We start from the raw sequence: 26,680 nt of genomic DNA on the forward strand, positions 1-26,680 counted from the left end.
CCCTAGCCACTTGAGCCACAGGCGCCGAGCCAACCTCCAGCTCTTGAGCTTAGGCGATTCTCTTGCCTCAGTCTCCCAAGTAGCTGGGATTACAGGCGCCTACCACAATACCCGGCTATTTTTTGTTGCAGTTTGGCTGGGGTCCGGTTTGAACCCAACACCCTCAGTATGTGGGGCCAGCACCAAACCCACTGAGCCACAGGGGCCGCCCTATTTTTTCTATTTTTAGTAGAGACAACATCTTTCTTGATCAGGCTAGTCTTGAACTTCTGAGCTCAATCTACCCATTCCAGCCTTCCAGAGTGCTAGGATTACAGGTGTGAGCCACTGTGCCCAGCCTTTTGTGTGAACATTTTTTTTTCTTTTGAGACAGAGCCTCACGCTGTCACCCTGGGCAGAGTGCTGTGGCATCACAGCTCACAGCAACCGCCAGCTCCTGGGCTTAAGCGGTTCTCTTGCCTCAGCCTCCCAAGTAGCTGGGACTATAGACACCCACCACAATGCCCAATTTTTTGGTTGTAGTTGTCATTGTTGTTTGGCAGGCCTGGGCTGGATTCAAAACCCCAGCTCCGGTGTATGTGGCTGGTGCCTTGGCCACTTGAGCTACAGGCATCCAGCCTTGTGTGAACATTTTTGAAAAGCAAATTGTTTTCTGGAAAGCCTATACATTCTTCTTCTTCCAACAGATTATTTTTACATGATAAAAACCTACCACATTGCCATTTATCTAACTCCTGTGTGTCAGGCTCTATTAGTTCAGTATTTCATTTAATTCTCACAAAAGTCTGGCACAGTGGGTAGTATAATTTTCATTTTATGGAAAAATTAACTGAGGCCCTGAGAAGTTAAGTAATCAGTCCAATACAGAACTGCAATCGATCCCAGGTCCCTCTCTCTCAAGTTCATGCCCTTTTTGTTTGTTTTCTTTCATTTTGCTTGATTTTGAACCTTAGATATAAAGGTTTGAGGTAAAGTACTCCTCAGTTCATGATATATTTTTGTCATTGGTGCCTTTGTATTTCTTGGATCCTCACAGTTGTGATCTAACTACACTGTGTGCAAATGGGATGAACCAATATTTGCCACATTTTTGACCTACAAATGTGGCAGCCTCATAAAGTTCAACCTATGACTTGTGTTACAGTGTTTATTATATTGTAGTCAATAGTTTCTACATGTATAACTGAGTCTGTATGTTCAGCACCTATGTTAGGCACTCAGGGAAAGTGGACAGAACTGATGAATCACTGCCTATCTGAAAAGGAAATGAGGAAAACAAACTTTTCTTCCTTGAACTATTCTACAGACTTTAACCATGAGGACAGTTCTTCAATTGGATTCCTTTTCAGACCATGATGAGGAAGGTTTAGGAACGTTACTCAAGGGAGGCTGATTCTTTGCAGCATTCATAGAATCATAAAATTTCAGTACTGAAAGGAACTTCCTATTTTTCACAGGGTGAAAGTGAGTCCCTAAAAATTGCAGTTAGTCACTCAAAGTGGTGGCGCCTGTGGCTCAAGAGGGTAGGGCGCTAGCCCCATATGCTGGAGGTGGCGGGTTTGAACCCAGCCCTGGCCAAAAAATTGCAAAAAAAAAAGCTTCAAAAATCACTCAAAGTATAATTAGTTTTTATTTGCACTAGTAAATAGGAAACTATACCTGAATTCAGATAGCCTACCTTGCTGATACATTGCTTTGAAAAGTTTCAATTAAAAAAAAATAATTTTTTGAGTCAGTCCTGCTCCTTTGCCTGGGATAGAGTACACTGGCATAATTATAGCTTACTGCAACCTCAAACTCCTGGGCTCAAGTGATCTGCCTGCCTCAGAGTATCACAGTAGCTGGGACTACACGTGTGGGCCATCACCCTTACCTATACATAATATAATTTACTGAAAAACCCCTCACCCTTATCACCTCCAATTTTAATACAACAGCACAAGATTTTTTTCTCCCTTTCCATATTTGTAACTTCATTTCCCAGTGATAAACCGGGCTTCATCATGTTTAATATATTAGTGATTTATTTGATCAATCATCCTGTATGTAATCAATCTCCCCACTACATTTTAGACCTCCCCCACTTGGATGACATGTTTTTTCCCTCTTGGGCTCTTGGGTTAGAAGACGCTGTGGAGGGCTGCCTCCCTTTTCATCTTCGAAGATTTCTGTAGCTTCCTTACCTGCTAGGTCAATGACACCTGGCTCTAGACCACTAGGTACAAATACTTACTTTGTTCTCTATACCTAGTATCCTTTAGGTTTGCATATTTTAGCAAGGAAAAGGGGAAGAGGAAGCCTGTGCATCTGTGAGGTCCTGTGACTCTTTTATTAAGCTCTTTACTCACATTTTATTTCTTAGAAGTGGGATTATTGGATAAAAGGGTTTTTTTTTAAAAGGCTTTAAAAAAGTATTATCAATCTACTCTTAAAAAAAGATTGCACCAGAGCGGCACCTGTGGCTCAGTGGGTTGGATGCTGGCCCCATATACCGAGGGTGGTGGGTTCGAACCTGGCCCCGGCCAGCTAAAAGCAGTGGCAACTGCAACAAAAAAATAGCCGGGTGTTATGGCGGGTGCTTGTAGTCCCAGCTGCTTTGGAGGCTGAGGCAACAGAATCACCTAAGCCCAAGAGTTGGAGGTTGCTGTGAGCTGTGACTTCACAGCACTCTACTGAGGGTGACAAAGTGAGGCTCTGTCTCAAAAAAAAAAAATTGCACCCATTTACAACCACATGGGTACTGAACACCCATTTCCCTGCACCTGTTAGTATTTACCATTATATATAATATATACATATATTAATACATCTGTGTCAATTTTTTAGGGATAAGGAGTCAACAAGTTTCCTATTCCCCCCCACTACTTCTACTCTGGACACAGAAAAGGTCCTTTTCCTTATTTATTTTGTTATTTCATCTCCTTTAAAGTGATTTAGGGGCAGCGCTTGTGGTTCAGTGAGTAGGGCGCCAGCCCCATATACCAAGGGTGGCGGGTTCGAACGCTGCCCCGGCCAAACTGCAACAAAAAAATAGTCCGGCGTCGTGGCAGGTGCCTGTAGTCCCAGCTACTCCGGAGGCTGAGGCAAAAGAAGGTTGCTGTGAGCTGTGATGCTACAGCACTCTACTGAGGGCGACAAAGTGAGACTCTGTCTCTAAAAAAAACAAGAAAGAAAAGAAAAGAAAAACAACAGTGATTTGGGCCGTGGAAAGGGGAGCTAGGGGAAGCCAGTTACCGCAGAGGAGGAGGCCGAGCAGCACCTGGCCCCGAGGCGCTCACCTCACAAATCGCTGCGGGAACCAGGCCCTCCTTTTCCACAGGGTCACCTATGGGTCTCCGGGCAGCAGATGGCGCCGTGGAGCGCGCTCCTGGACCGCGCCTGCGTGACGTATTTCCGCGTCATCTGCCTCCGAGGTTTGTTCCCATTGGTTGCCGGCAAGGTAATAGGGGCGGAGCCGAGTGGGTGTGTGGAAGGCGCCTCTGCCCGGGTGGGGGCTAGGTTTTCCCCCTCCTCGCCCCTCCCCTGTCCTCCAGTGCCTCCCAGGGACCGCTGCGCGGAGCTGCTGGGAGCACAGCTACGGCGGCGGCTGCACTTTCTCGGGCGGGAGCTGGAGCAGGGTTCTGGCGTGCGCGCGGCGGGGCCGCTCGAGCCGGAGGGACTGGGTGATTGAGCGAGGAGAAGAGGGATTCCCAGGCTGTTAAGCCGCACGTATTGCCGGCTCTGCACCGGCTGGACAGCCCTTTGGCTCCCCACGCGCCGAGCCCCGGGCGGGTGGGGTAGGGGGTGTCCCCGGAGACCGCCGCCGGCCGGTGGGCGCTGACAGGACCGTGCGGGACGCGCCCCCCGTAGGCAGCCAGTCTCCGGGCGCCGCGGCCGCGACTTGGCCCCGCGTAGCGGGAGCGGGGCAGCGCAGAGGAAGCGCGAGGGGCCGTCCTCCCCCGGAGTTGGAAGCGCCTTTCCTGGGTCCAGAATGCCCAAGAAGAAGCCGACGCCCATCCAGCTGAACCCGGCCCCCGATGGCTCCGCGGTTAACGGGACTAGCTCTGCGGAGTAAGTATGAGGTGGGCGGCGAGCCTGGGGCCGGGCTGGGGAGGCCCCCGCTGGGGCGCAGGAGCGCGCGCCGGGCTCCTCTCCGGTTGGTCACGTACGTCTGTGGCTGGCAGGGGGCGAGGAATTCCCGGCCGCCGAGGTATCGGTGACTAAGCACTGATTGTGCTCCTGACTCAGACCAGTTAGTAGACCTAGGGAGTCTCGATTTTTAATCCCTTTTCCCGATCCTTTCCGTGGTCCCTGGCTAGTGACCACTTGTCTTCTCACAAGAAAACAAAAGCTAGCACCTTCCTCCTACCTCCTCCCAGCTGTTTTCTAAACGTGATTCCCCTGAGATTCTGGCCTGCAACGGAGAGAGGAGGCCAATGCTTGGGAAGAATTAAGGTCACATCTGCGTCTTTGAGACCGGCTCAGGATATGGAGTGTGGAGTTGGAACGGGCGGGCGAGCAGCATCGTCACCTTCGTGCGTGACACCTGTGGGGCCGGACTGCCTTGTTGCAGGCCAGCTGTCTGGCCAGCGGGGGCGTGTACACAGACTTCCCCGTGGCTTTTCCCTTGCTGACTTTGGGGGCTTCTGGTCCTTGGCTTTCCTGGGAACTGTCTTGAAGGATGGGGCTTTCCTCTTCATTCATTCACTCAACAAACCAGCTCCTCGCTAATGACTCTCTGACTTTCCTCACTTGACCAGAAGTCCTAAGTGCTTGACCTCAGACATGAACAAACATCATGACCGCTCCATATTTGCAGCTTTCAGTTTTGCTCATAAACAAGCATTTTATTTCTTTAAATAACTATGACTCTGTTTCATGGGGGTTTCTGAACTCCCACAACTTTTTTGGGTCCTATGTAAGGGACAAGACTATGTGAGGAAGAGACACTCTACTAGTTGAAAGAATAGCCAGAAAAGATGAGGTTCTTAATGTTTTACTTGCAGACTTTAGGAAGCTAGCTGATGAAATGAGCAGAGTAGGCCTGGGCCTTCTGCCCTTTAGTAGTTTCTGTAACCTTCCCCCCCTTCCCGATTTTAAAAACCCTGGGACCTGTTGGCTTGGTGACGGCTTATCCCTTTAGTTATCACCACAGGCCAGCAGTGGAACTGTGCTGTGAGTTCAGGCAGTTTCCTCACACCTGCTCCCACAGGTTTCCTCCTTTAGGTCCTCCTCAATATTGCAGTGTTTGTTTTGCATGATACTGACTTGTATAGGTCAGTGGAATGCATGGCAAGTGTTTGTTCAGTTTCAGAGTATACTATTTTATTCTCTTAACACAGACTGAAAGTCCCCCAGAGGATTCCTCAGCAGTCCTTAATGTTTTCAGGACAAGTCTTGACCACAGTGGATTCTGGCTCAAGGTTGTGGCCTGACGATCCTTTTCCTGTTTAATTTGGAGGTGAATACTGAGTAGAAGTACCTGTTATCATTCTTTTGTTGATTGAGATACCACAGCTGTAGTCTCTCAAGGAGGCGGAATTTTGTTAAAAGAAAACAGAAGAAACTACCCCAGAGTTTGTGGCAGAAAAAATTTGCGTGGGACTGAGAGATTCTAAATGATGGCTAAGAAGATGGGCTCTGGTGTCAGGTGAGGAGTCTGGCTCTGTTGGTTGTGGTTTTATGACCTGGGATAAGTTTCTTAGTCTCCCTAAGGCTTAGGTTTAGTTTGTTTCATCTGCAAAAATGGGGCTAATAATAGAAACTACTTAGGATAGTTGTGAAGCTTGGATAAGCTTGTACATAGTAATCCTTCCAAAAATGTTGCCTGCTGGTGCCTTTGTTCCTGGGTAAGTGTTGAGAAGGCAGAAGGAAACTGGAAGATAATTCCCATTCATAATGTTGGATATGTGCGTTAAGGTGCCTTTGCTTCTGGACAAACAGCTCGCCCTAGTTTAGTTTCGCATGCCATCTGCATCTACCTCAGTGACTCATTGCTGTGTTACAATAGGAGGCATCTTTGTGTAGGCTGCCTGAGATAAACAGGGACGGCTCCCCTACATTTCCTAGCACGAATGAGAGGGAAAGTCCTACCCATCTTCATCTTTCACCTCTGAGTGCTTCTCAGGCAAAGCTCCTATCTTGAGCTGCCAGCAGAAAGAACTCTGCTGCTTGCAAAATTTGTGTTAGACTGGGGCACAATTTTTTTTTTTTTTTTTTTTTTTTTGAGACAGAGTCTCACTTTATTGCCCTCAGTAGAGTGCCGTAGTGTCACAGTTCACAGCAATCTCCAACTCCTGGGCTGAGGCAATTCTCTTGCCTCACCCTCCTGAGTAGCTGGGACTACAGGTACCCACCACAACGTCCGGCTATTTTGTTGTTGGAGTTTGGTCGGGGCTGGGTTTTGAACCCACTACCCTAGGTGTGAGGGGCTGGCGTCCTACCCACTGAGCTACAGGCACCGCCTTGGGGCACAATTTTAAATGTTATCAGATAATGTGAACTAGAGAAAAAAAAAATCCATTAACAGTGAAGAACTCATAGTACCAAATTGGCAAGGTTGCTTTTCCCCAGGCACCTTGGGTTTACTTCAGACTTTGTGTTTAACTCCATTCAGAGATGGAATTGGGTAATATGGAACTTGATGTTTATACGAGTTCTGGGGGTCCTCGAAGAGAAATAATACAAAAATATGTCTTTTGCAAATTTAGCAAAAATATGTGAGCGTATTGTCAGGATCATAAGTGTTAGAATGAAATAAATTGTAAATAAGATAGGGCGGCGCCTGTGGCTCAGTGAGTAGGGCACCGGCCCCATATACTGAGGGTGGCGGGTTCGAACCCGGCCCTGGCCAAACTACAACAAAAAAATAGCCAGGCATTGTGGCGAGCGCCTATAATTCCAGCTACTTGGGAGGCTGAGGCAAGAGAATCGCCTAAGCCCAGGAGGAGGAGGTTGCTGTGAGCTGTGTGACGCCACGGCACTCTACTGAGGGTGATGAAGTTAGACTGTCTCTACAAAAAAAAAGGAAAGTAAGATAACATCCCCCTGTTTAAAATGTTTTTCTGATTCCTTTGCAATTAGAATAAAATCCAAACCCCTTCTATTGGGCTATGAGACCCAGTGATCTGGGTTCCATCTCCTCCCACCCCACCACATTTCCTGCCGCTCCTTTCTTCCGCTACACTGGTCCTCTTTCACTTCCTCCATGGGATGGTCCATACTTACTCTAACCCCTTTGCTGCAGTGAATTAACCTCCTTCCTTGGCTAGGTAGAAAGCATCTTCATCTATCTGCCTAAATGTAATTTCCTCAGAAATGCTCACAACCATTTAATCTAAAGTAGGTCTCTCTTGTGTCACTTGAGCTTTTAATAAGACTTAATCATAGTCATTTTTTGCTGAGCTGTTTTTATTATCTTTCTCTCTTGTATACCATAAACTTTAAGCAGAGGGCTGCCTTTTTTAATTCACTGCTGTTATAAGGAAACTAAAACAGTACCTGGCACATAATAGATGCCCAAAATGCATCAGAGAGTGAATGAAATTTTGAATATTTGCACAATGTGTTAATAAACCCTTTTATGCTTTTTATTTTCCCCGTTTCTCCCATTCCCTTCACCCCATTCCGTTTTCTTTCACTGGTACCCCCTCTAAGGCTTTAATATATCCTATCTGTTTATTTGGTTGTATGTGTCTGCTTGGGAAGTAGATACAGTGTTCTGTGTTTTTGTGTTTAGGGTGCTAAATGCTATTTTGTTATAAACCTGTATCAGACAGGATAGATTAGGTTATGTTGAGGTAGTAGCACAAAATGTCAGTAGTTTAACACCCGTTCAGGTCAGTGGGAAACTCTGTAGGTTGAAGTCGTTCAGGGATCCAGGCTGATAAGGCACTGCCTCTGAAATATGCTTACATAAGAAGAGAATCTTGTGAACTACATTTAGGCTCTTCTTTCTCTCTTTCTCTCTCTCTCTTTCTCTTTCTTTCCTTCCTTCCTTCCTTCCTTCCTTCCTTCCTTCCTTCCTTAGAGCCTCAAGCTGTTGCCCTGGGAAGAGTGCTGTGCCATCACAGCTCACAGCAACCTTTGCCTCAGCTTCCCAAGTAGCTGGGACTACAGGTGCCCACCACAATGCCTGGCTATTTTTTCTTTGGTTGTAGCTGTCATTGTTGTTTGAACCCGCCAGCTCTGGGGTATGTAGCTGGCGCCATAGCTGCTTGAGCTACAGGTGCCGAGCCTACATTCAGGCTATTAAAGTTTTTGCCCAGAAGTGACACATGTCACTTTACTGGCCAAAGTAAATTATGTGCCAGCTGATCTTCAAAGGGGACAGAGACCTTTTTGGAAGGAGAAGAACCATGAGTATTTGAACAGAAGCAATGGTATTCCTAAAATTTGCATCAGTTTTTTTTAACCAAATACAACATTTTTGAGCACAGTATGAGTAACTAGTTCATTATTTTTCAGAGCAGTTAATCATGTGCACGTACTATATTTTACTTGTTTATTCCCCTAGAATTAAGTACCTTTGTTGTTTCCAAGCCCTTCTTATCTCAAATAGTCGTAACCATGACCATTTTCTACATGTCTCCTCTGGATCTTTTTGAGAGTTCTCAGTGGAATGTACTGAGAAATGGGATTTCTGGCTCTTAGGGTATCTTGCCTCTCCTTCCAAAATGAGGCATGTTTTTAATTTCTTTCTTTCTTTCTCTCTTTTTTTTAGACAGAGTTTCACTATGTCACCCTTGATACACAGTGCCATGGTGTCACAGCTCACAGCAACCTCAAACTCTTGGGCTTAAGTGATTCTCGTGCCTCAGCCTCCCAAGTAGTTGGGACTACAGGCACCTGCCACAATGCCTGGCTATTTTTTTTTGTTGTTGTTGCAGTTGTCATTCTTGTTTAGCTGGCCCAGGCCAGATTCGAACCTGCCAGCCCCAGTGTATGTGGCTGACACCCTACCTACTGAGCTACAGGTGCCACCTTTAATCTCTTTCTTTAAAACACCTTTATATTTTATTTTATTTTATTTTATTTTATTTGAGACAGAGTCTCAGTTTGTCACCCTCAGTTGAGTGCCATGGTGTCATAGCTCACCTCAAACTCATGGGTACAAGTGATTCTTTTGCCTCAGCCTCCCAAGTAGATAGGGCTACAGATGCCTACCAGAACTCCCAGCTATTTTTAGAGACTGGGTCCTGCTCTTGGTCAGACTGGTCTTGAACCTGTGAGCTCAGGCAGTCCACCCATCTTGGCCTCCCATAGTGTTAGGATTACAGGCTAGAGCCACTGTACCTGGCCACCTTTTTTTTTTTTTTTTTTTTCTTTTTTCCAGAGTCAAGGTCTTGCTATGTTGCCCAGCCTGGTCTTGAACTGGGCTCAAGTGATCCTCCCACCTCAGTATCCCTAGTAGCTAAGCGTGCGCCACCATACCTGGCTTAGAACTCTTTTAATCTCTGTGAGGAGAAGCTTGAGGCCTGAGTAGAAACCTCAGTAGTAAAGCAGGATACCTCCCAAGACCTTACTTTTTCTTGCCCATAGGCACATCTTTTGTTCTTTCTCTTAGTTTCATCATCTGTAAAGTGGGATGATGATGGTTTATAGAATCTTTACTGTGATGGTATAGAAGGCCCTGCCTGGTCAGGTAGGTCCTTTGTTTTATTCCCTTGTCCCCTTCACTCTTTCTTTTTTTTTTTTTGAGACAAGTCTCACTGTGTTGCCCTCTGTACAGTGCTATGGCGTCACAGCTCACAGCAACCTCCAACTCTTGGGCTCCTGAGATTCTCTTGCTCAACCTCCCGAGTAGGTGGGACTATAGGCACCCACCACAGTGCCCAGCTATTTTTCTGTTGCAGTTGTCATTGTTGTTTAGCAGGCCCGGGCTGGGTTTGAACCGCCCCAGCCTTGGTGTATGTGGCCAGTGCTGTAACCGCTGTGCTTCAGGCGATGAGCTACCCCTTTTGATCTCCAGCCACACTGTCCTCTCTGCTATTGTGCAAGAGGTTGGGTATATTCCCACCTCAGGGCCTTTGCACTTGCATTCTCTCTGCCCACAGGCTCTTCTCCCAGTACCCACAGGAGTTACATCCTCATTTCCTTCAGACCTCTGCTCAAATGTCATCTCCTTATAGAGGCTTGCCTTGATCACTCCCTGACATTCTCTTTGCCTTATTTTTCTTTGTAGCATGACCACTAAGTGATGTTGCATAGCATATAGGTGTCTGCCTCCTCCATAGACTATAATGTAAACTTCTTGAGGTTTGGGACTTTGCTTTGCTCATTGCTCAGTGTGTAGAACAGTGTCTGCCATGTAGCAGGTACTTGGTAGCTATCTGCTAATTAAGTGATCGAACAGTTCCTACCTTGAAGGAGTACTGTGAAGATTAAGATAACAGAAAATTGCCTTGAAGGCCATAAACTTAGAAGGGTTCATTGCCTGGCCTTGATGGTGTCTCGGGTTTTGGATTTTGAACTGGTTCTGTGTAACCTTGAATGAAACACTCAGACTTACTGCATTTGCATTCAGATCATAGTTTGTAGCCTCAGTGGTTCTTCAGGTGTCAGGAATATACACCTGAGTGGAAAGAAAGGGAACAGAAAGGTTGAGACAGGCTGATGGCCTATTCTGAAATGTGCACCATGATAATGAGGCGCTTTTGAAGAGATTTCACACTGATTTTATAATTTTGAACTTGAAAGTTTCTCTTGGGTAGTTGATTAATAACTAATACTGGTGCTGCTTTTTTTTTTGAGACAGAGCCTCAAGCTGTTCCCCTGTGTAGAGTGTCGTGGCATCATAGCTCACAGCAACCTCCACCTCCTAGGCTCAAGCGAGTCTCCTGCCTCAGCCTCCCAAGTAGCTGGGACCACAGGCGCCCGCCACAATGCCCGGTTATTTTTTTTTTTTGGTTGCAGCCTTCATTGTGTTTGGTGGGCCCGGGGCTGGATTCGAATCTACCATTTTAGGTGTATGTGGCTGGCGCCTTAGCTGCTTGAGCCACAGGCGCTGAGCCACTGGTGCTGCCTTTTTAGAACACTTCAAGTGAAAAGTAAGGCCTGCTAAAGCTTTATTTTAGGAAGAATATCTTTGTGTGTTGCAGCAGATACAGAAATGCCAAAGAAATTCATAAGATGACTTGACTTATTACAAGGAGAAGTGTGAGGCTCTTGTTTGAACATAAATACTTGACTCTACTTTGACTATTTATTTATGCACCTCTGAAAGAAAGGAAGAACATGCTGTAACAGAGTACAGTAGTCCTCCCTTATCTGAAGCTCATATGTTCCAAAGCCCCCACTGGATCCCTGAAACTATAAATAGTAGCAAACCTTATATAAACTATATTTTTTCCTTTACATACCTATGATAAAGTTCAGTTTATAAAGTGGGCACAGTAAGAGATTAATAATAATAACTGAACAGTTATGACACTATAACTGTTCTATACTGTAATAAAAGTTAGGTAAATATAATTGGTGTCTCTTTGAAATCGTACTTAGTGGTGGTAACTGATGGATAAAGGGGGTTCCCTTGGATAAGGGAGGGACTATTGTAGCTGTTGGCCCTGCTTTCCGTATCCAGCTTGATTTTTCTCTGTTTCCCAGTTTGTCTGCTGTGGTCCAACTTACTGATCTCTTTATTTCCCTCACCTTGTCCCCAGCATGCTGATTCTACATCTTTGTCTGGTCTTGCTCCTTTGTTTGGAATGTCCTCCTCCACTTTCCTACATGATTTTATGTTTGTTTTGTATTTTCCACCAAGGGACTATGATTATTTTGTTCACTGATAATTTCTCCAGTATCTAACTCAGTGCCTGGATAAATGAATGGTACCCGTCTTTCAAGACCCAGCATAAAGTTCATCTCTCATATATGTCATCTTTTCTGAGCAACTCTGTGCCATGTTCAGAGTTAGTATCATTTCTTAGTTTTAGCACTTCCTAATTGTTTGCCCTTGATCACACACTTCACTTGGTCGTGCCACTTCACTGAGCCTAGTTTTCCTCATTTAATAGAGTAAGAATGATGATATTAACAAATGTGCAAAGGAAGTAGGGTGAGGGAAAACGTCATCTGAAATATGCATAAAGCACTTTATGATCACCAGAATGCTGTCTGCATGGGCAGTGCTGTTAATGGTGCCAGTTTATGACGTCTTTAAATTTTTTTTTTTTATAAAAATGTTTATGTTTATTGTTGCAGATTGGCCGAGGGCTGGGTTTGAACCCGCCACCCTTGGTATATGGGGCCAGCACCCTACCCACTGAGCCACAGGCGCCTCACCCGACGTCTTTAAATGTTGATATATCATGTTGATCTGGACATTTCATGTCGTGTCTGTCCTGCAAAATCTTGCTTAAACCTGCATTTAATCAGGTCCTGGTACCTAACTTCCTTAAATGACAGCAGGAGGAAGCAATCAGACAAGCGTAGGTTGTGGGACATTCTCTTAGACAACTGACTTGGTCTCTTTAAAAAGTCAATGTCATGGGGGAGAAAAGGGAGAGTTGTGCTGTTTTAGAATAAGAGACTAAGGAGACATGCTAATCGAATGTACTGTGCTGACCTCAGTTGGGTACTGGTTCAAAAAAAAAAAGAAAACAGTTATAAAATGTGTTTTTAGCGTAGTTGGAGAAATTAGAATAAAATATTAACTTTTTTTCTGTCTTTTTTTGAGACAGAGTCTTACTCTATCAGCCTGGGTAGAGTGCCGTGGTGTCGTAACTCATAGTAACCTTAAACTCCTGAGCTCAAGTGATTCTCTTGCCTCAGTCTCCTGAGTAGCTGGGACTACAGGCTCCCACCACAACACCCAGCTATTTTTAGAGACTTCTCGCTCTTCTTCAGACTGGTCTTGAGCCTATGAGCTCAGGCAGTCCCTTTACCTCGGCCTCCCAGAGTATGAGGATTACAGGCATGAGCCACCTTGATCAGCCCTAGAATATTAATTTTTAAGATAGAATATGGTACAGGTATTATGATCATGAGAATTTGTATTTAGGCATGATATATGAAACTTACTTAGAAATAGTTCAGGAATAAAAACCCACATGGGTAAAGAAAATAGGGCAAAATATGCACAATTGTTTTGTTTAGTTGGTTTATGGGTTTCATCATTTTATTCTTTCCATTTTTTCCTGTATGTTTGAAAAATGTTGTAATTTAAAAATACTCAAAGAAGGCTTGGCGCCTGTGGCTCAAGTGGCTAAGGCGCCAACCACGTACACCCAAGGTGGCGGGTTCAAATCCAGCCCAGGCCCGCCAAACAACAATGACGGCTGCAACCAAAAAATAGCCGGGCGTTGTGGCGGGCGCCTGTGGTCCCAGCTACTTGGGAGGCAGAGGCAGAAGACTCGCTTGAGCCCAGGAGTTAGAGGTTGCGGTGAGCTGAGATGCCATGGCACTCTACCAAGGGGGACATCTTGAGGCTCCTGTCTCAAAAAAAAAAAAAATACTCAAAGAATAAAGTTCCTCCCAAGTCTTATGTTTTGTAATGTCAGTTCAACATATTTGTTCTCCCAACCCTAATCCTCTTGTACTTCTGGTCTGTGTTGTATAATAAACATCACATTAAATCAAATCTCATTTGTTGATGAATAACACAAATTAGTATTTTATTACAGTACCATGTAATTTTTTTCTGTTTTTTGAGAGTCTCACTTTGTCACCCTTGGTAGAGTGCTGTGACATCTTAGCTCACAGCACCCTCAAACTCTTGGGTTTAAGTGATTCTCTTCTCAGCATCCCAAGTAGCTAGGACTACAGGCACCTGCCACAATGCCTGGCTATTAGGGATAGGGGTCTTATTCTGACTCAGGCTAGTCTCGAACTCATGAGCTCAGGCACCCACCTTGGCCTTCCAGAGTGCTAGGATTGCTGGTGTGAGCGACTGCACCTAGCCCCTCCCCCCCCTTTTTTTGAAACAGCGTCTCACTTTATCACCCAGAGTAGAGTGCCCTGGCATCATAGCTCCCAGCAACCTCAAACTCTTGGGCTCAAGTGATTCTCTTGCCTCAGCCTCCTGAGTAGTTGAGACTACAGGTGCCTGCCACAAGGGCATAAAGGGGGTTCCCATGTTTTTCTATTTTTAGTAGAGACAGGCTCAGGCTGGTCTTGGACTCCTGAGCTCAAGCAATCCTCCTGCCTTGGCCTTCCCTCATGTATCTTTTCCCCCTTAACTTATTAGGGCCTGTACCTGTTTGGACCCCTAGTTCTACAGTACTGCTGATACAATACATCATTATTGGTAGATTTGAGAAAAACAAAATAGTGTTTAACCCACACCTTTTGCTGGCTTTTCACTTTGTGGATGGTAGAAGTATCTACCACATCCGTATGAAATGTGGGTCAAGCAGAGTGAATCTTTCTGACTTGTTGAGAAAACAAACCCAGAGAATACAGGCTAGAAAGAAGATCAGGTGGGCCTGAGAAGAAAGCTTAGGGCCCAATTTCATTTCTCTTGTTTCCTTCCATGAACTGCCAGTTTTGGAAATCATTCAGGTGTCTCTTTCTTGATTGTGTTTTTACTTCATGCCCTGTGCCTTTGTTTTGTTGCTCAAAAGCCAGAGAGAACTGTTTAGAGACTCACATACCTGTTTGCTAAGTTAACTCCTTCCAAGATGAATAATGTTTTGTTTTAAAATAGCAGGTGTCCTCTGGATCCTGATGAAGGGCCAATTACTAAAAATGCTTATCGTGTCTCCTGTTTCTCTGTGTAAACTCTCAGGGGCATCCTTCTCTGATGTCAGAAAGGGAATCAGGTTAAGAAGAGGTTACAGGGGTGTTGAAGAAAGAGTGGACAGGATAGAATGACCTCTACCCACTCCCCACCACCTTTGTTCGAATAGTTGCCTGCTTAAGAACAGTTCTTTAAAGGTTTAATGTAAGGTTCAGCTGGGCTCAGTGGCTCATACCTGTAATCCTAGCACTCCAGGAGACTAAGGTGGGAGGATTCCTTGAGCTCAGGTTTTTGAGATCAGCCCGAGCAAGAGTGAGGCCCTGTCTCTACTAAAAACAGAAAAAATTAGCCAGTCATTGCGGTGGGCATCTGTAGTCCCAGCTACTTCAGAAGGCTGAGGCAGGAGGATCACTTGAACCCAGGAGTCTGAGTTTGCTGTGAGCTAGTCTGACACAAGGGCACTTTAGCCTGGGCAACAGAGTTAGACTCTGTCTCAAAAAAAAGAAAAAAATTCAAATATATAAATACATTTTAGAGAAAGAATTTACAGACATTAAATTGCTTGGGTTAACCTTTGTTCCTTTCATTATATGCTTTTTTTGGAGGGGGGAGGGTTGAGACAGTCTTCACTCTGTCGCTCTGGGTAGAGTGCCTTGGCATTATCATAGTTCACAGCAAACTCAGCTTCCTGGGCTCAAGAGATCCTTCTGCCTCATTGTTCCGAGTAGCTGGGACGACAGGTGCCCACCCCAATGCCCAGATAGTTTTTCTATTTTAGTGGAGATGTGGTCTCGTTCTTGCTCAGGATGGTCCTGAGCTCAAGCAGTCTACCGGCCTTGGCCTCCTAGAATGGTAGGAATACAGGCATGAACCACCACTCTCGGCCTACATTTTTTGATAGTTGAGATCAGTTAATGATTCTTCCCCTAATTTGTACACATGGACGTAATCCTTATACTTGTCTTTTTTTTTTTTTTTTTTTTGAGAAGTAGTCTCACTCCATTGCCCTAGGCAGAGTGCCTTGGCATCATAGCTCACAGCAACCTCAAGCTCCTGGGTTGGAGTGATCCTTTTACCTCAGCGTCCCAAGTAGCTGGTACTGCAGTGCTCACCACAACTGGCCTGGCTACATACTTGTTATTTTTATTGGCTGATGAGTAGAATTTGATAGTCTAGCTAAGCAAATGATACTTCTTTGATTATTTTGCTGCCCAGAGTTTTAAATTTAATGATCCTCTTGTTAATATTTTTGAGCCGGTTGCTTTTAGATGAATTCATCCAACGAAATCAAAGGCAATGGACCATGCATGCTGCTGCTGTTGTTACATATTAATAGGATATGTTCCAGAAAAAGATTGAACACATTTAGAAGGTGTATTTCAACTATTTCCTCAGAGCTTCAGAACTGTTTTTTTTAAGTTAAGTACTTTTTTGATAGTTGAATAGGCAGGATAAGGCTCCTTTAAAGGTCAGTTTGCTTTACTTTTAGCTGTATTTTTGAAATGAGATTATTCCATCAATTTGGTTTAAACTAATATTTATTGAATGCTTACTGAATGTAAGACTATGCTGGCAGCTGCAGGTGGGTGGCTTGAAGGTAAATGAGATTATCTCTGCCTCTCAGGATCTTAAAATCTGATATGGGAGAGGATGAGGAGATCGCAAGAGCACAAGAAAAAGCAGAGTAAGAAAAGTGCCCCAAAGAAGAGGTACAAAGAAGCACTGTTTCAGTGCTTGTTCAGAGGAGGGAGCATGCCCAGCCAGGAGGGGAGATTAGGAGAGCCTTCATGGAGGAGATGACATTTGAACTGGCTCTTGAAGGATGGCTAGGATTTCCACGGGAATGGGGGGCGTGGCAGGAAGAGAGCGCAGGATGAGCACACTCAAACAAGTGGGAAGGCTTGGGATGTGTGCACCGGCCAGCAAGTAGTTTAGTGTGACCAGTGGGTCCATTGGTGCAGCTCCTGGGAGATGAAGCTGGAGAGGTAGGTTGGGAGTTGGTAGCAGGCTGCACATTTTGAGAAGTCACATGCAAAGTTTTCTTTCCTTCTGTCCACTTTTAAATAGATATTTCTAAATAGTTTTTGTGTGCTTTGTGTTTTAAAAAGTTATGTGGTGGTTACTACATAGTTCCATTGTGTTTAGTGTTAGAGTAAGAAAACATATTTTTACCTTTTCAAAAGCTTGTCTTTTGTATAGGATAACTACCCAATTTTTTTCATTAGTATTTAGAAGTCTTCTCTTCATGACCAGCAGGAGTATGTGGCTTCATTTTCTTCTAGCCTTTTTTCTCTCCCTTATGTAATTAACTTTCTCCCTTCTGGAATGAATTAATATGTTTGGTGCAATGTATAGGTCGAAGTTAATTTTCTCTGCAGTGAGTTCTATTATCTTACTGGAGTTTATTAAATATGATTTATTTATTCATGTGTTGCACTTCAAGTTTATCTTTACTTGGTTTTGGCAGTTTTTGCTCATTTCTTTTTTTTTTTTTTTTTTTTATTTTTTTTTTTTTTTTTTTTTTGGCCAGAGCTGGGTTTGAACCCACCACCTTTGGTATAGGCACTGCCCGAGTTTTTGCTCATTAATAAACTTGCCTTTTAACCCACTCTTATGTAGGTTTCTTTCTTTGTTTTTTTTTTGAGACAGAGTCTCACCCTGTTGCCCCAGGTTAGAGTGCTGTGGCATCATAGCTCGCAGCAACCTTAAATTCCTGAGCTCAAGCAATCCTCTTGCCTCGGCCTCCTGCCAATCTTAGGCAAAAATATATACTCATGTATATATTTTTTGAATTTGTTAGGGTTGAAGAAGACTTTGAAATTTTTCATGGAATATCTTTCTATTGATTAATGTACTTCCTCAGGAACTGTATTAAAGGGTTGCGGCATTTAGGAAGGTTGAGAACCACTGTGTTATGGTATTATAGTTTGTTCTCAATAATTCTGTGTATCTAGAGCTCATATTTCAAATACTTAATATTTTAATATGATTGACCATTTTTTAGTTTGTATTTTTCATCTTGACTATGGTTTGATTTGTATGAATTGTTTATATCCTGTAGCTTTGTTAAATTCTAGTAAGTTTTTTGATTACATTTCTAGGTTTATTAGAGTTATCTGCAAAACAGCGTTTAACATGTAGTTATTTTATAATTGTTTTGCATTGCTCTCAGTAACTGTTCTTGTGTCACAGGGGAACGGTATTAAGCATAAGGAGACTTCTCAAGGATTTTCTGGGTCAGGGACTGTTCTTTCCAAGGAGCCATGAAATAGGAAGCAGCTGCCCAGTGTTACAGAAGCAGGGACTATTCCGGTTGGATGAGACGGTACACATCCTCTAGCTCTGTGTCTTCATTTGAGAGATGTGAAAACCAGACCCTGAGAGGAAAAGGAACTTGCCAGAGTTCACACTTCTGGCAAGGAGCTTTTATCCTGACTTATTTTTTTATAGTGTATATATTACAGTACATTTGGGACCTTTGCTCGAATATTTTCCAAGTTTATCCAACAGTGAATTTTGGCAACTTTACTTAATATCCTAAAGAAAATATTTTCAAGTAATAACCTGAAGCTCTGGAAAAGGTATACTCTCCTAGATGGTTGAGGGAAAAGATAATAGGGAAATGGGGGAAGGAAAGAGTATTTTAGTCCTTAATCCTTAGTAGGAGGGCCTATTTTTAAGCTTCATAATGTCAGTTTTAAAAACAGTAGTTTTCAAAATAACCACAGACAAAAGTCCCCTTAAAGTGCTAACTTTCTGGAATTGACCTATTTTGAATTTTAACTGTTACCAAGAAGGATTCATAATCTTGAATGTACTTAAGTACATTTACTTTTTGGGCCAACTGGAACAATTGAATGAGTCAGCCACATGGGTTCCAGATTCAGGTTAATTCTTGAAATTTGGGGATTTGTAGGGAGAAGACATGACTGACTAGCCCATCATTGTTCTAAAAGATTTGTCTGGATCAGGTTAATTATGCTTCCTTCTTTATTGAGTTATAAATTGCATATCCAGGTTTTAAACAGGTCAGAACCTCACCATATTTGAGAGTCCAGAGTCAAAATTGTTTGCCCTCTTTGGTTTTATACCACCCTTCAGTAAATCATCCTAGAAGAATGTCCTTAACTCAGGAGGCCTTAGAAGTTAACAAGAATTCTGACCTAACTGTAGACCTTTTGTGTAAAGGCTTATTCAAATCCAGATTGAAGTTCTACTAAAATGGCAGCCTATATATATGTTTCAGCTCCTCTCTATCTTAGAGCCTGTAGAATAGTGGGGACACAGGAAGAGAGAGCTGCTTAACATTTCAATTATTATTAATGATAGAAAATTTATCCTGCTTTTTGGGCACTCATTTGTGTCCACTGATAAAACTTGGTTCTTACAACTAAGGAAAGATTCCATTTCACTAAAGGAAAGACCAATGGAACATTTGGGCGAAGCTTTCTTTTTAAATAAGAGACAGGATCTCACTCTGTAGCCTAGGCTAGAGTGCAGGGGCCCAGTCATTGCTCATTGCAGGCTCAATTGACGTGGGCCCAGCCGATCCTCCCAGCTTAGCCTCCCAAGCAGCTGGACTATACAGGCACATGCTACCAAGCATAGTTAGTTTAAAAAAATTTTTATGTAGAGACATGGTTGTACTATGTTGCCCTGGCTGGTCTAAAACTCTTGGCCTCAAGTGATCGTCTTGTCTCAGCTCCACAAAATCCTTGCTGGGATTAGAGGCCTGAGCCACTGTGCCTGGCCCAGCCCTTGACACATTAGTTTAGCTAGAGATTGCAACACTTTTATTATTTTGCTGGAACATCCTTTTTTTTTTTTTCCTGAGATAGTCTCACTTTGTCAACCTGAGTGGAGTGCCGTGGTGTCATAGCTTATAGCAGAGTAAACTCTTAGGCTCAAGAGATCCTCTTGCCTCAGCCTCTTGAGCAGCTGGGACTAGAGGCAGCCACCATAATGCCTGGCTACTTTTTTAGAGCTGGGGTCTTGCTCTTGCTCAGGCTGGTTTTGAACTCATGAGCTCGAGCAATCCACCTTTCTTGGCCTCCCAGAGTGCCAGAATTACAGGCGTGAGCCACTGTGCCTGGCTGGAACATTCCTTCTAAAATATAGTCTTTTTGCCTTGTTTTATTTTGGTAACTAAAGTCATACTAGGTTAGCCATAAATGTAACTTGCCACATTTCTATTTCTGAGTGTTCTAAATCACTGAATAATTAAAAAAAAGTCCTAAAGTGTTTCTAAATAAAAAAGCTATAACATATTTATTAGGGGAAGTCAAAGGAGGGGGAGAGAGTTTGTGAGGAAAGTGCCAGAAACCACTAAGAGGTGTTTTGGTTGCATTGAATAAAGATTTAGCTTGGTATGGAGTCACAGGGAAGAGTTTTTTAGATTACTGAATGATGGTAAGAGGTAGGGGGTTCCTCTATTAGGTATATATTCAGAAGACCAAAAATCACACTATAATAAAGATATTTGTATCAGAATGTTCATTGTAGCCCAATTCATAATTGCTAGGTCATGGAAGAAGCCTAAGAGCCCATCCATCCATGAATAGATCAGTAAATTGTGGTATATGCACACCATGGAATACTACGCAGCCATTAAGAAAGATGGAAACTTTACTTCCTTCATGTTTACATGGATGGAGCTGGAAAATATTCTTCTTAGTGAAGTATCCCAAGAATGTAAGAAAAAGTATCCAATGTACTCAGCCCTACTATGAAACTATTTTATAGCTTTCATAGGAAAGCTATATGGCAGGAATTTTAGCCCAGGAATATGGGGAGAGGGAAGAGAAGGGAGGGTGGGTGGAGGGAGGGTGATTGGTGGGATCAAGCCTATGGTTCATCCTATAAGGGTACATGTGAATTTCTCTAAATGTAGAATATGAAAGTCTTAACACAATAACTAAGAAAAAGATATGAAGGCTATGTTAACCAGATGGATGAAAGTATTTCAAATTGTATACAGAAACACTATACTGTACCCCATGATAGTATTAATGCACACTGCTATGATTTAATTAAAAAAAAAAAAAGAGGTGGGGGGAACCTAGTGTAAGCAGAAATCAGTAGTTCGGGAGGCACGGAGGACTTGGGTTACTGGAGGCTTGGGTTACTGGAGGACCTGGTACAATTTCTGAGTAAGTTCCTTTTGTGATAGACAAGGCTGCACTCTGCCTGCATGTGTAGGACCACAGCTGTTAATCTGTGAGGTAAGAATGGATCCTAGGTATCACACCATAGCACTCTACCCAGGGCGGCAAGCGTGAGACTGTCTCACAAAAAAGGAATGGATTCTAATGCAGGAAGGAAGGGTAGAATAACATCAGAAGATATGAAACTTTTATTGCTAAAGGATGTCAACTGGAAAAATAGCTGTCTTTTTACTGAAGGCCAATCTTGTCTCTCTACATTTATTATCGTCAGTTTGCACTAAAATTCTGCAAGAAAGGTCATAGTATTCTGTTGTACAAATAAAATGGAGTTTAGGGAAGTCATTTCACAAGGTTGCCCAACTACTAAGTGGGGGAGCTAAGTTTAGAACCCAGGTCTGTCCTACTTCCCAAGACTGTAGAACACTAAAAGTCTTTGTAGAACTGAGCTTTCCAAAACTAGCTGCTAGCCATACGTGGCTATTTAAATTAATTAAAATTAAGTAAAGTTTCTAAATTTTCACTAGCCGTATTGGAAGGGTTTAATAGCCATATGTAGCTAGGGGCTTCTGTATTGGGCAGCACACCAGGTTGTCCAGCCTTTTTGTACACTGGAAGAAGTGTTGTCTTGGGCCACACATCAAATACACAAACACTAAGGAAAGCTGATGAGCCAAAAAAAGGTCCAAGCATAATTTCTGTCACTACAGATAAAATAAGCCTTAAATAATCTGCATGTGGGCTGTAGGTTGGACACCCCTGGAACGCTACCATCACTGCAGAAAGTTCTGTTAGTGCTGGGTCTATGTGTCCAAGTCAATCTTGGCCTTTAATTATTTTTTTTTCCTTTTGTTTTGCAAAGGAGAAGATCTAAACCTTCAGACTGGTGGATTTTCCTAAGCCCCACACTCTGCCTTAAAAAAAATGAACAGAAAGGAATTGTGTAAATGGAGTGATTTCCCTTCTCTCTCAGCTTTGCCTGGCCTTTACACTAGATTCTTTCTCTGAATGACCAGCCCTGTATTTTCCCAAGTTCAAAGGGCATGTCCAGATTAGTTTCCCCAACGGAAATGAAAGATGTTTGTTGGAAAGGAATTCCATGCTTAATGTATGAAATAGCACTTGGATTTCCTCTGGTTCTTTCTGTGTCTTCCTACCAAGCACTTTGTAATTGAACTTGCAGCTGCTAACCATTTGTCTTCCAAGTAAGACTAACTTCAGAACAGTTTAAATGACAGAGGTATATATACTTTGAATGCAAGCAGCTGCCTTTTATTTGCTATTGATTCAAATGGCATTTGTGTTAGGGTCAAATAGATTTAGATTATGACCAAAATCACGACAATAGATTTCTAATTTGTGTGTTAAGATTAAGATGTATTATCATTCATTGAAATGATGCTTATTTTTAGTACAAACCTAATACATGTCAGGCACTGAATTGCAAGATGGACTTAAAGGACCCAAGGTGCTGAAAATTGAAAAAGATGCAGATGTTGTGGGCAAGTTGAATGCATTTTAAATTCTTGTCTGAATTGTCAGTATTTGCATCCACATAGCTACTACCCATTTAGTCTTGAAATTCTTTGAAAGCCTCAGTTTGAATCATACCTGTGAAGTAAAGTGAAGAATCTTGTGTAAATGTCCTTCTGGTAGATGCAATTAAAGATATTTAAATGATAAGACACCAGTGTTTAAATGACATTCCAAAGTGTGTGCATGTTTGGGGGATGGGCACATGACAGCAAAAAGGAGGCATTGTAGTAGGGTAATATTTTAGGAAGCCTAAATGTGATATTTAATTTCAGCATAACTAACAGACTTTTGGTTTAGAAAGTTGTCTTTCAGAAACTGAGAAACTTATGTTTTGGCTTCTTTTTTCTTTTTTAGAGACAGAGTCTTACTCTATTGCCCTTGGTAGAATGCTGTGGCATCACAGCTCACAGCAACCTCCAGCTCTTGGGCTTAGGAGATTCTCTTGCCTCAGCCTCCCGAATAGCTGGGACTACAGATGCCTGCTACAACACCCAGTATTTTTTGTTTGCAGTTTGGCGAGGCGAGTCGGAGAACCGGCCACTCTCGGTATATGGGGCTGGCGCCCTACTTATTGAGCCACAGGCGCCGCCCATGTTTTGGCTTCTCAAAGAAATGTGAACGTCATGTGCATGAGTATGTTGAGAGAGATTAAAAATGGGGAAATTGGAATGATGGCAGGGTGTCCAGGGAAGCACCTGCTCCCTGAGAGTCAAAGGCTGGGGTGGTAAGGACTTTAAGGATGAGGAGAAAGCTGGAAGAGGCCTCTGGAAATTCTGACATCTGGTCTTTGTAACTGCCTGACATCACGTGCTGGAGAGCAGAGCATCCAGAGGACTCCCTGTATTGTTTTGTAGCATAGGATCTAATTTCTAGAAAGATGAGAATAGGCTTTTGGCAGTTTTGGAGTTGCAGGCTGGTCTGAGTAGACGTCTGTTCACCTCTCAGAATGGTGCTTGTTTTGGGTGCCCGCAGTGCAGCGAGAAGGCCAGTTTCCCAGTCGAGTTTTGAATGAGAGTTTTTACCTGCGCATGTGCTGCATTTGAGTCCAGAGACTAGTAACCCTTCTTCCCAAGGGGGCTGAAATTCTCCAGGCTTCAGAATTTTTAGGCTGTAGTGCCTGTGGAGTACAAGAGCTCCTTTTCTGTTGCAGCTGTTAACTTACTACATAATCACTCTGCGCCTCAGGTTTTTCTCTGCAAACCTGGGAGTGATGGTGGTGACTTCCTGGTCTTCAGGGTTTCTATAAGAGCTCCACATGATCCTGTGGGTCGCCATTCAGCACACTTCTAAGCTCTAAGTAGATATTAAGGAGATTATATTTTATTGTTGGAAGGAATCTTAGTGATCGTCTGTTGTAATCCTATCTTTCATCAGAGAAAGAATCTAGGACTATAAAGAACTGCTAAGAAAACTCAGCCATGTCACACACCAGGTTCTGTTTTGAACTTTGTGACTTTTAAGTAACATAGCCTGAAGGCTGTGTGGCACAGTGGAAAGGCTTTGGAGCCAGTAGACAGAATCCCGACCCTGGCTCATACTGTATGTAATCTGGTGCAGATTCTTCTACATCCTTAAGTCTGTTTCCATGTCTGTAAACTGGGCATAATAACACTCACCCAGGAGAAAGTATTCACAAAAACTGTTTGTGTAAACTGCTTTTAATAATTAACATGACTAAAGGTAACTGCCAGGATTAGATCCCCAGTCCAGGGGAGAAGGTGAGAAGGAGAAAAAATTCCCACCTTCTAAAGAACTTCCAATGATGGAACTCTTCAGCTGTTTTTTTATCCATACAGCCTTAGAATAGAGACAACACCGGGCATACTTGCAATTTTTTAGGATGTGCAGGAAGCGAAAGAATTATTTTCAGTGAAACAGGAGTCTGCAAAAGGTACCTAGGAAACAACTGCCACACAGTACATCCCAATATAGACTCCTCTTAGCTTCTCTAGGACAACCATCTGCCCTGACAGGCACTGCTCGGGAAGCTCAGCTTTCTTCTCAAAGAGTTCAGGAGGATTTCCTCTGTGTGTGTGTGTATGGGGGGTCAGCTGGGAGGGGTGCAGTTCAGGGGTAGTCACTTGCCTTTGTGGCATAACTGGAAGGTGTTCTCTTCCTGTGGCAGAAGCCAGATGTTTGGGATCATGGTTCACTCAGACGTCTTCTGAGTGGACTCTGGCCTCTGTTCATACCCTGTCTTCTACTGCCGATTCCCTTCTCCACTTCCAATGTATGATGTTTAAATCCTAATCTTACATCAGAGCTCAATTTGTAGGTCCCATCTTCTGTGAATCCATCACAGACCTCTCTGCTCAAACCCTCTCCAGGCAGCGGTCATCTGCTCCATATCCCATATGTGCTTTGTATGTATCCTGTCACACTTTAGAAGTTTGTGTAACTCTGTCCAGTCAGACTGGCCCTCGGGAAGCCTGGGACTGGATCTTATTCATCCTTATCTAATAGATAGATAACATGTTTCTTAGCATCTGGTTTGGTAAAGTTTTGTTGATGTAAAGACTGAGGGCAGAAGACTCTTCTCCAAATGGCAAGGCTCAGAAAATCCCTGTAAAAATCTGACTTTGATTTTTATCAGTGGTTGATTATATTCAGTTTATAATATCTTGGCATAGAGGGCCACAGTGTTGGTGATAATCATAGCATTTGTTCTGTGAGTCTGTGTAGATGCTTCTTGCTTGTATATCCACTTATTTCCTCACTTAACCACATGTGGCATGTGGGATGTGTGTTTACTTGATAGATAAAAACCCCCAGATTCTGGTTAAAGAACTTGTACAAACCACAGGCAGCTCCGAGTGCCCTGTAGGCCTTTGTATTGCCTTTTCAGCCAACAGTCCCTTCCTAGCTGTGAGGGAGAAGCATTTGGGAAGCAAGTCCTGGTGGTCCCTATTACATGGTGTTCCCTCAGCCCTGTGCCTGGCACAGAGGAAGGCTCTGAGAACGTTACAGATTGGTGAGCCTCTTTGCAGGCTGAACTGCATACCAATCCCTAGCAAATGCTGGTTTCCTTGATGGATATGTGACATCAATAGCTGAATTTATATGGCACCTGGTGGCTTTTCACACTCCCCCACCACGCCTCTCCAGGGACTGGGATAGGACAGATGGCCACAGACACAGGATTCTCAGCTCTGCATCCTCTCTGCAAATCACATTTGGGGAAAAGTTAAGTTTGTGCAATAACACAATTTTGGTAACATGGTTTCATGCTGCTGGTAAGTTGTTTAGCACTCTCTGGGTAAATCACACTTCAGCAGAACTCATTTGGGAACAGAGTTTAATTTCACTGTAGGTGGCTGTGATTCCCACCCACCAACCCTCCCACTCCTCCTAATACATCAAGGCTGATAAGGTGAATGCTGTGCTAAGTCAGCCTATTTCTGGGTCCAGGATAGAATTTCATTATATTAGTCATCTTTTTCCCTACCAAACCCTTTAATTCTTTCTCCCCTGAGTATAGCCACTTGTCCTTAAAATGGTAGAGATAGAAAAGATCATGATAATTTAACCTCCTAAAGAAATCAAGGCCCAGCAAGACCGCCCAGCCTGCCAGGTTGTCTTTTGGCTGGTGAAGACCTGAATCAAGATCCACAGATCTTCTTTCCAGTGTGGGGGCCCTTGTCTTCTGTCTTGCCCCATTGCCCACTCTAAGGTATGTCTTATGACTGGAGGCAGTCTGTGACCCTTCACCCCCTCCTTTTTGGGGACAGGGTTCTACTAGGTTGAAGTTCAATGGAGTGATCATAGCTCTTTGTAGCCTTGAACTCCTGGGCTCAAATGATCCTCCTGTCTCAGTCTCCTGTGTAGCTAGGATATGTGCATTACTGCCATGCCTAGTTAATTTTTTCCTTTTTTTGGTAGAGAACAGGTTCTTACTATGTTCCCCAGGTTGAGTTTTATCCTGGCCTCAAGTGATCCTTCTTCCTTGGCCTCCCAAGGTGCTGGGATTATAAGGGTTAGCTGCCACACCCAGTCCAGTTTGAAATGAATGAAAGTGAATACTTGTTCGTTGGTAAATATCCTTAGCACAGGGCAAATGATTATAATTTCTCATTAATCCTTACATTTTCTTTCATCTCTTTGGTAAGGGCCATTAAATTCTTGACAGATTTCTTTACAGTCATGTGTAAACTAGAGGTTAACCGTTTGATAGACTTTAACTTTTAGGAAAAAGGAAAAATGGAGGATAATTAGTATATTTGGAGGGAGAGAAAAAATTGTTTTAACAGTTAATCTAGAATGATAACACAATTTTTTTTTTTTTTTTTTTTTTGAGACAGAGCCTCAAGCTGTCCCCTGGGTAGAGGGC

At 43.4% G+C, this 26,680-nt stretch overlaps 1 protein-coding gene across 1 annotated transcript in view; it reads left to right on the forward strand.

The window, feature by feature from the left end:
- Positions 1-3,492: 3,492 nt before the first annotated feature.
- Positions 3,493-26,680, forward strand: part of MAP2K1 (mitogen-activated protein kinase kinase 1) — an 86,524-nt gene continuing 63,336 nt past the window's right edge. The window contains exon 1 of the mRNA XM_003784445.1: positions 3,493-4,050. Within this exon, the coding sequence (XP_003784493.1) occupies positions 3,971-4,050 (80 nt within the window). The 5' untranslated portion in view covers positions 3,493-3,970. The remainder of the gene's footprint in view (positions 4,051-26,680) is intronic.

The sequence above is a fragment of the Otolemur garnettii genome, unplaced genomic scaffold (genome assembly GCF_000181295.1).
Source record: "Otolemur garnettii isolate 467f Iridium unplaced genomic scaffold, OtoGar3 scaffold00011, whole genome shotgun sequence".
NCBI classification, from domain to species: domain Eukaryota; kingdom Metazoa; phylum Chordata; class Mammalia; order Primates; family Galagidae; genus Otolemur; species Otolemur garnettii.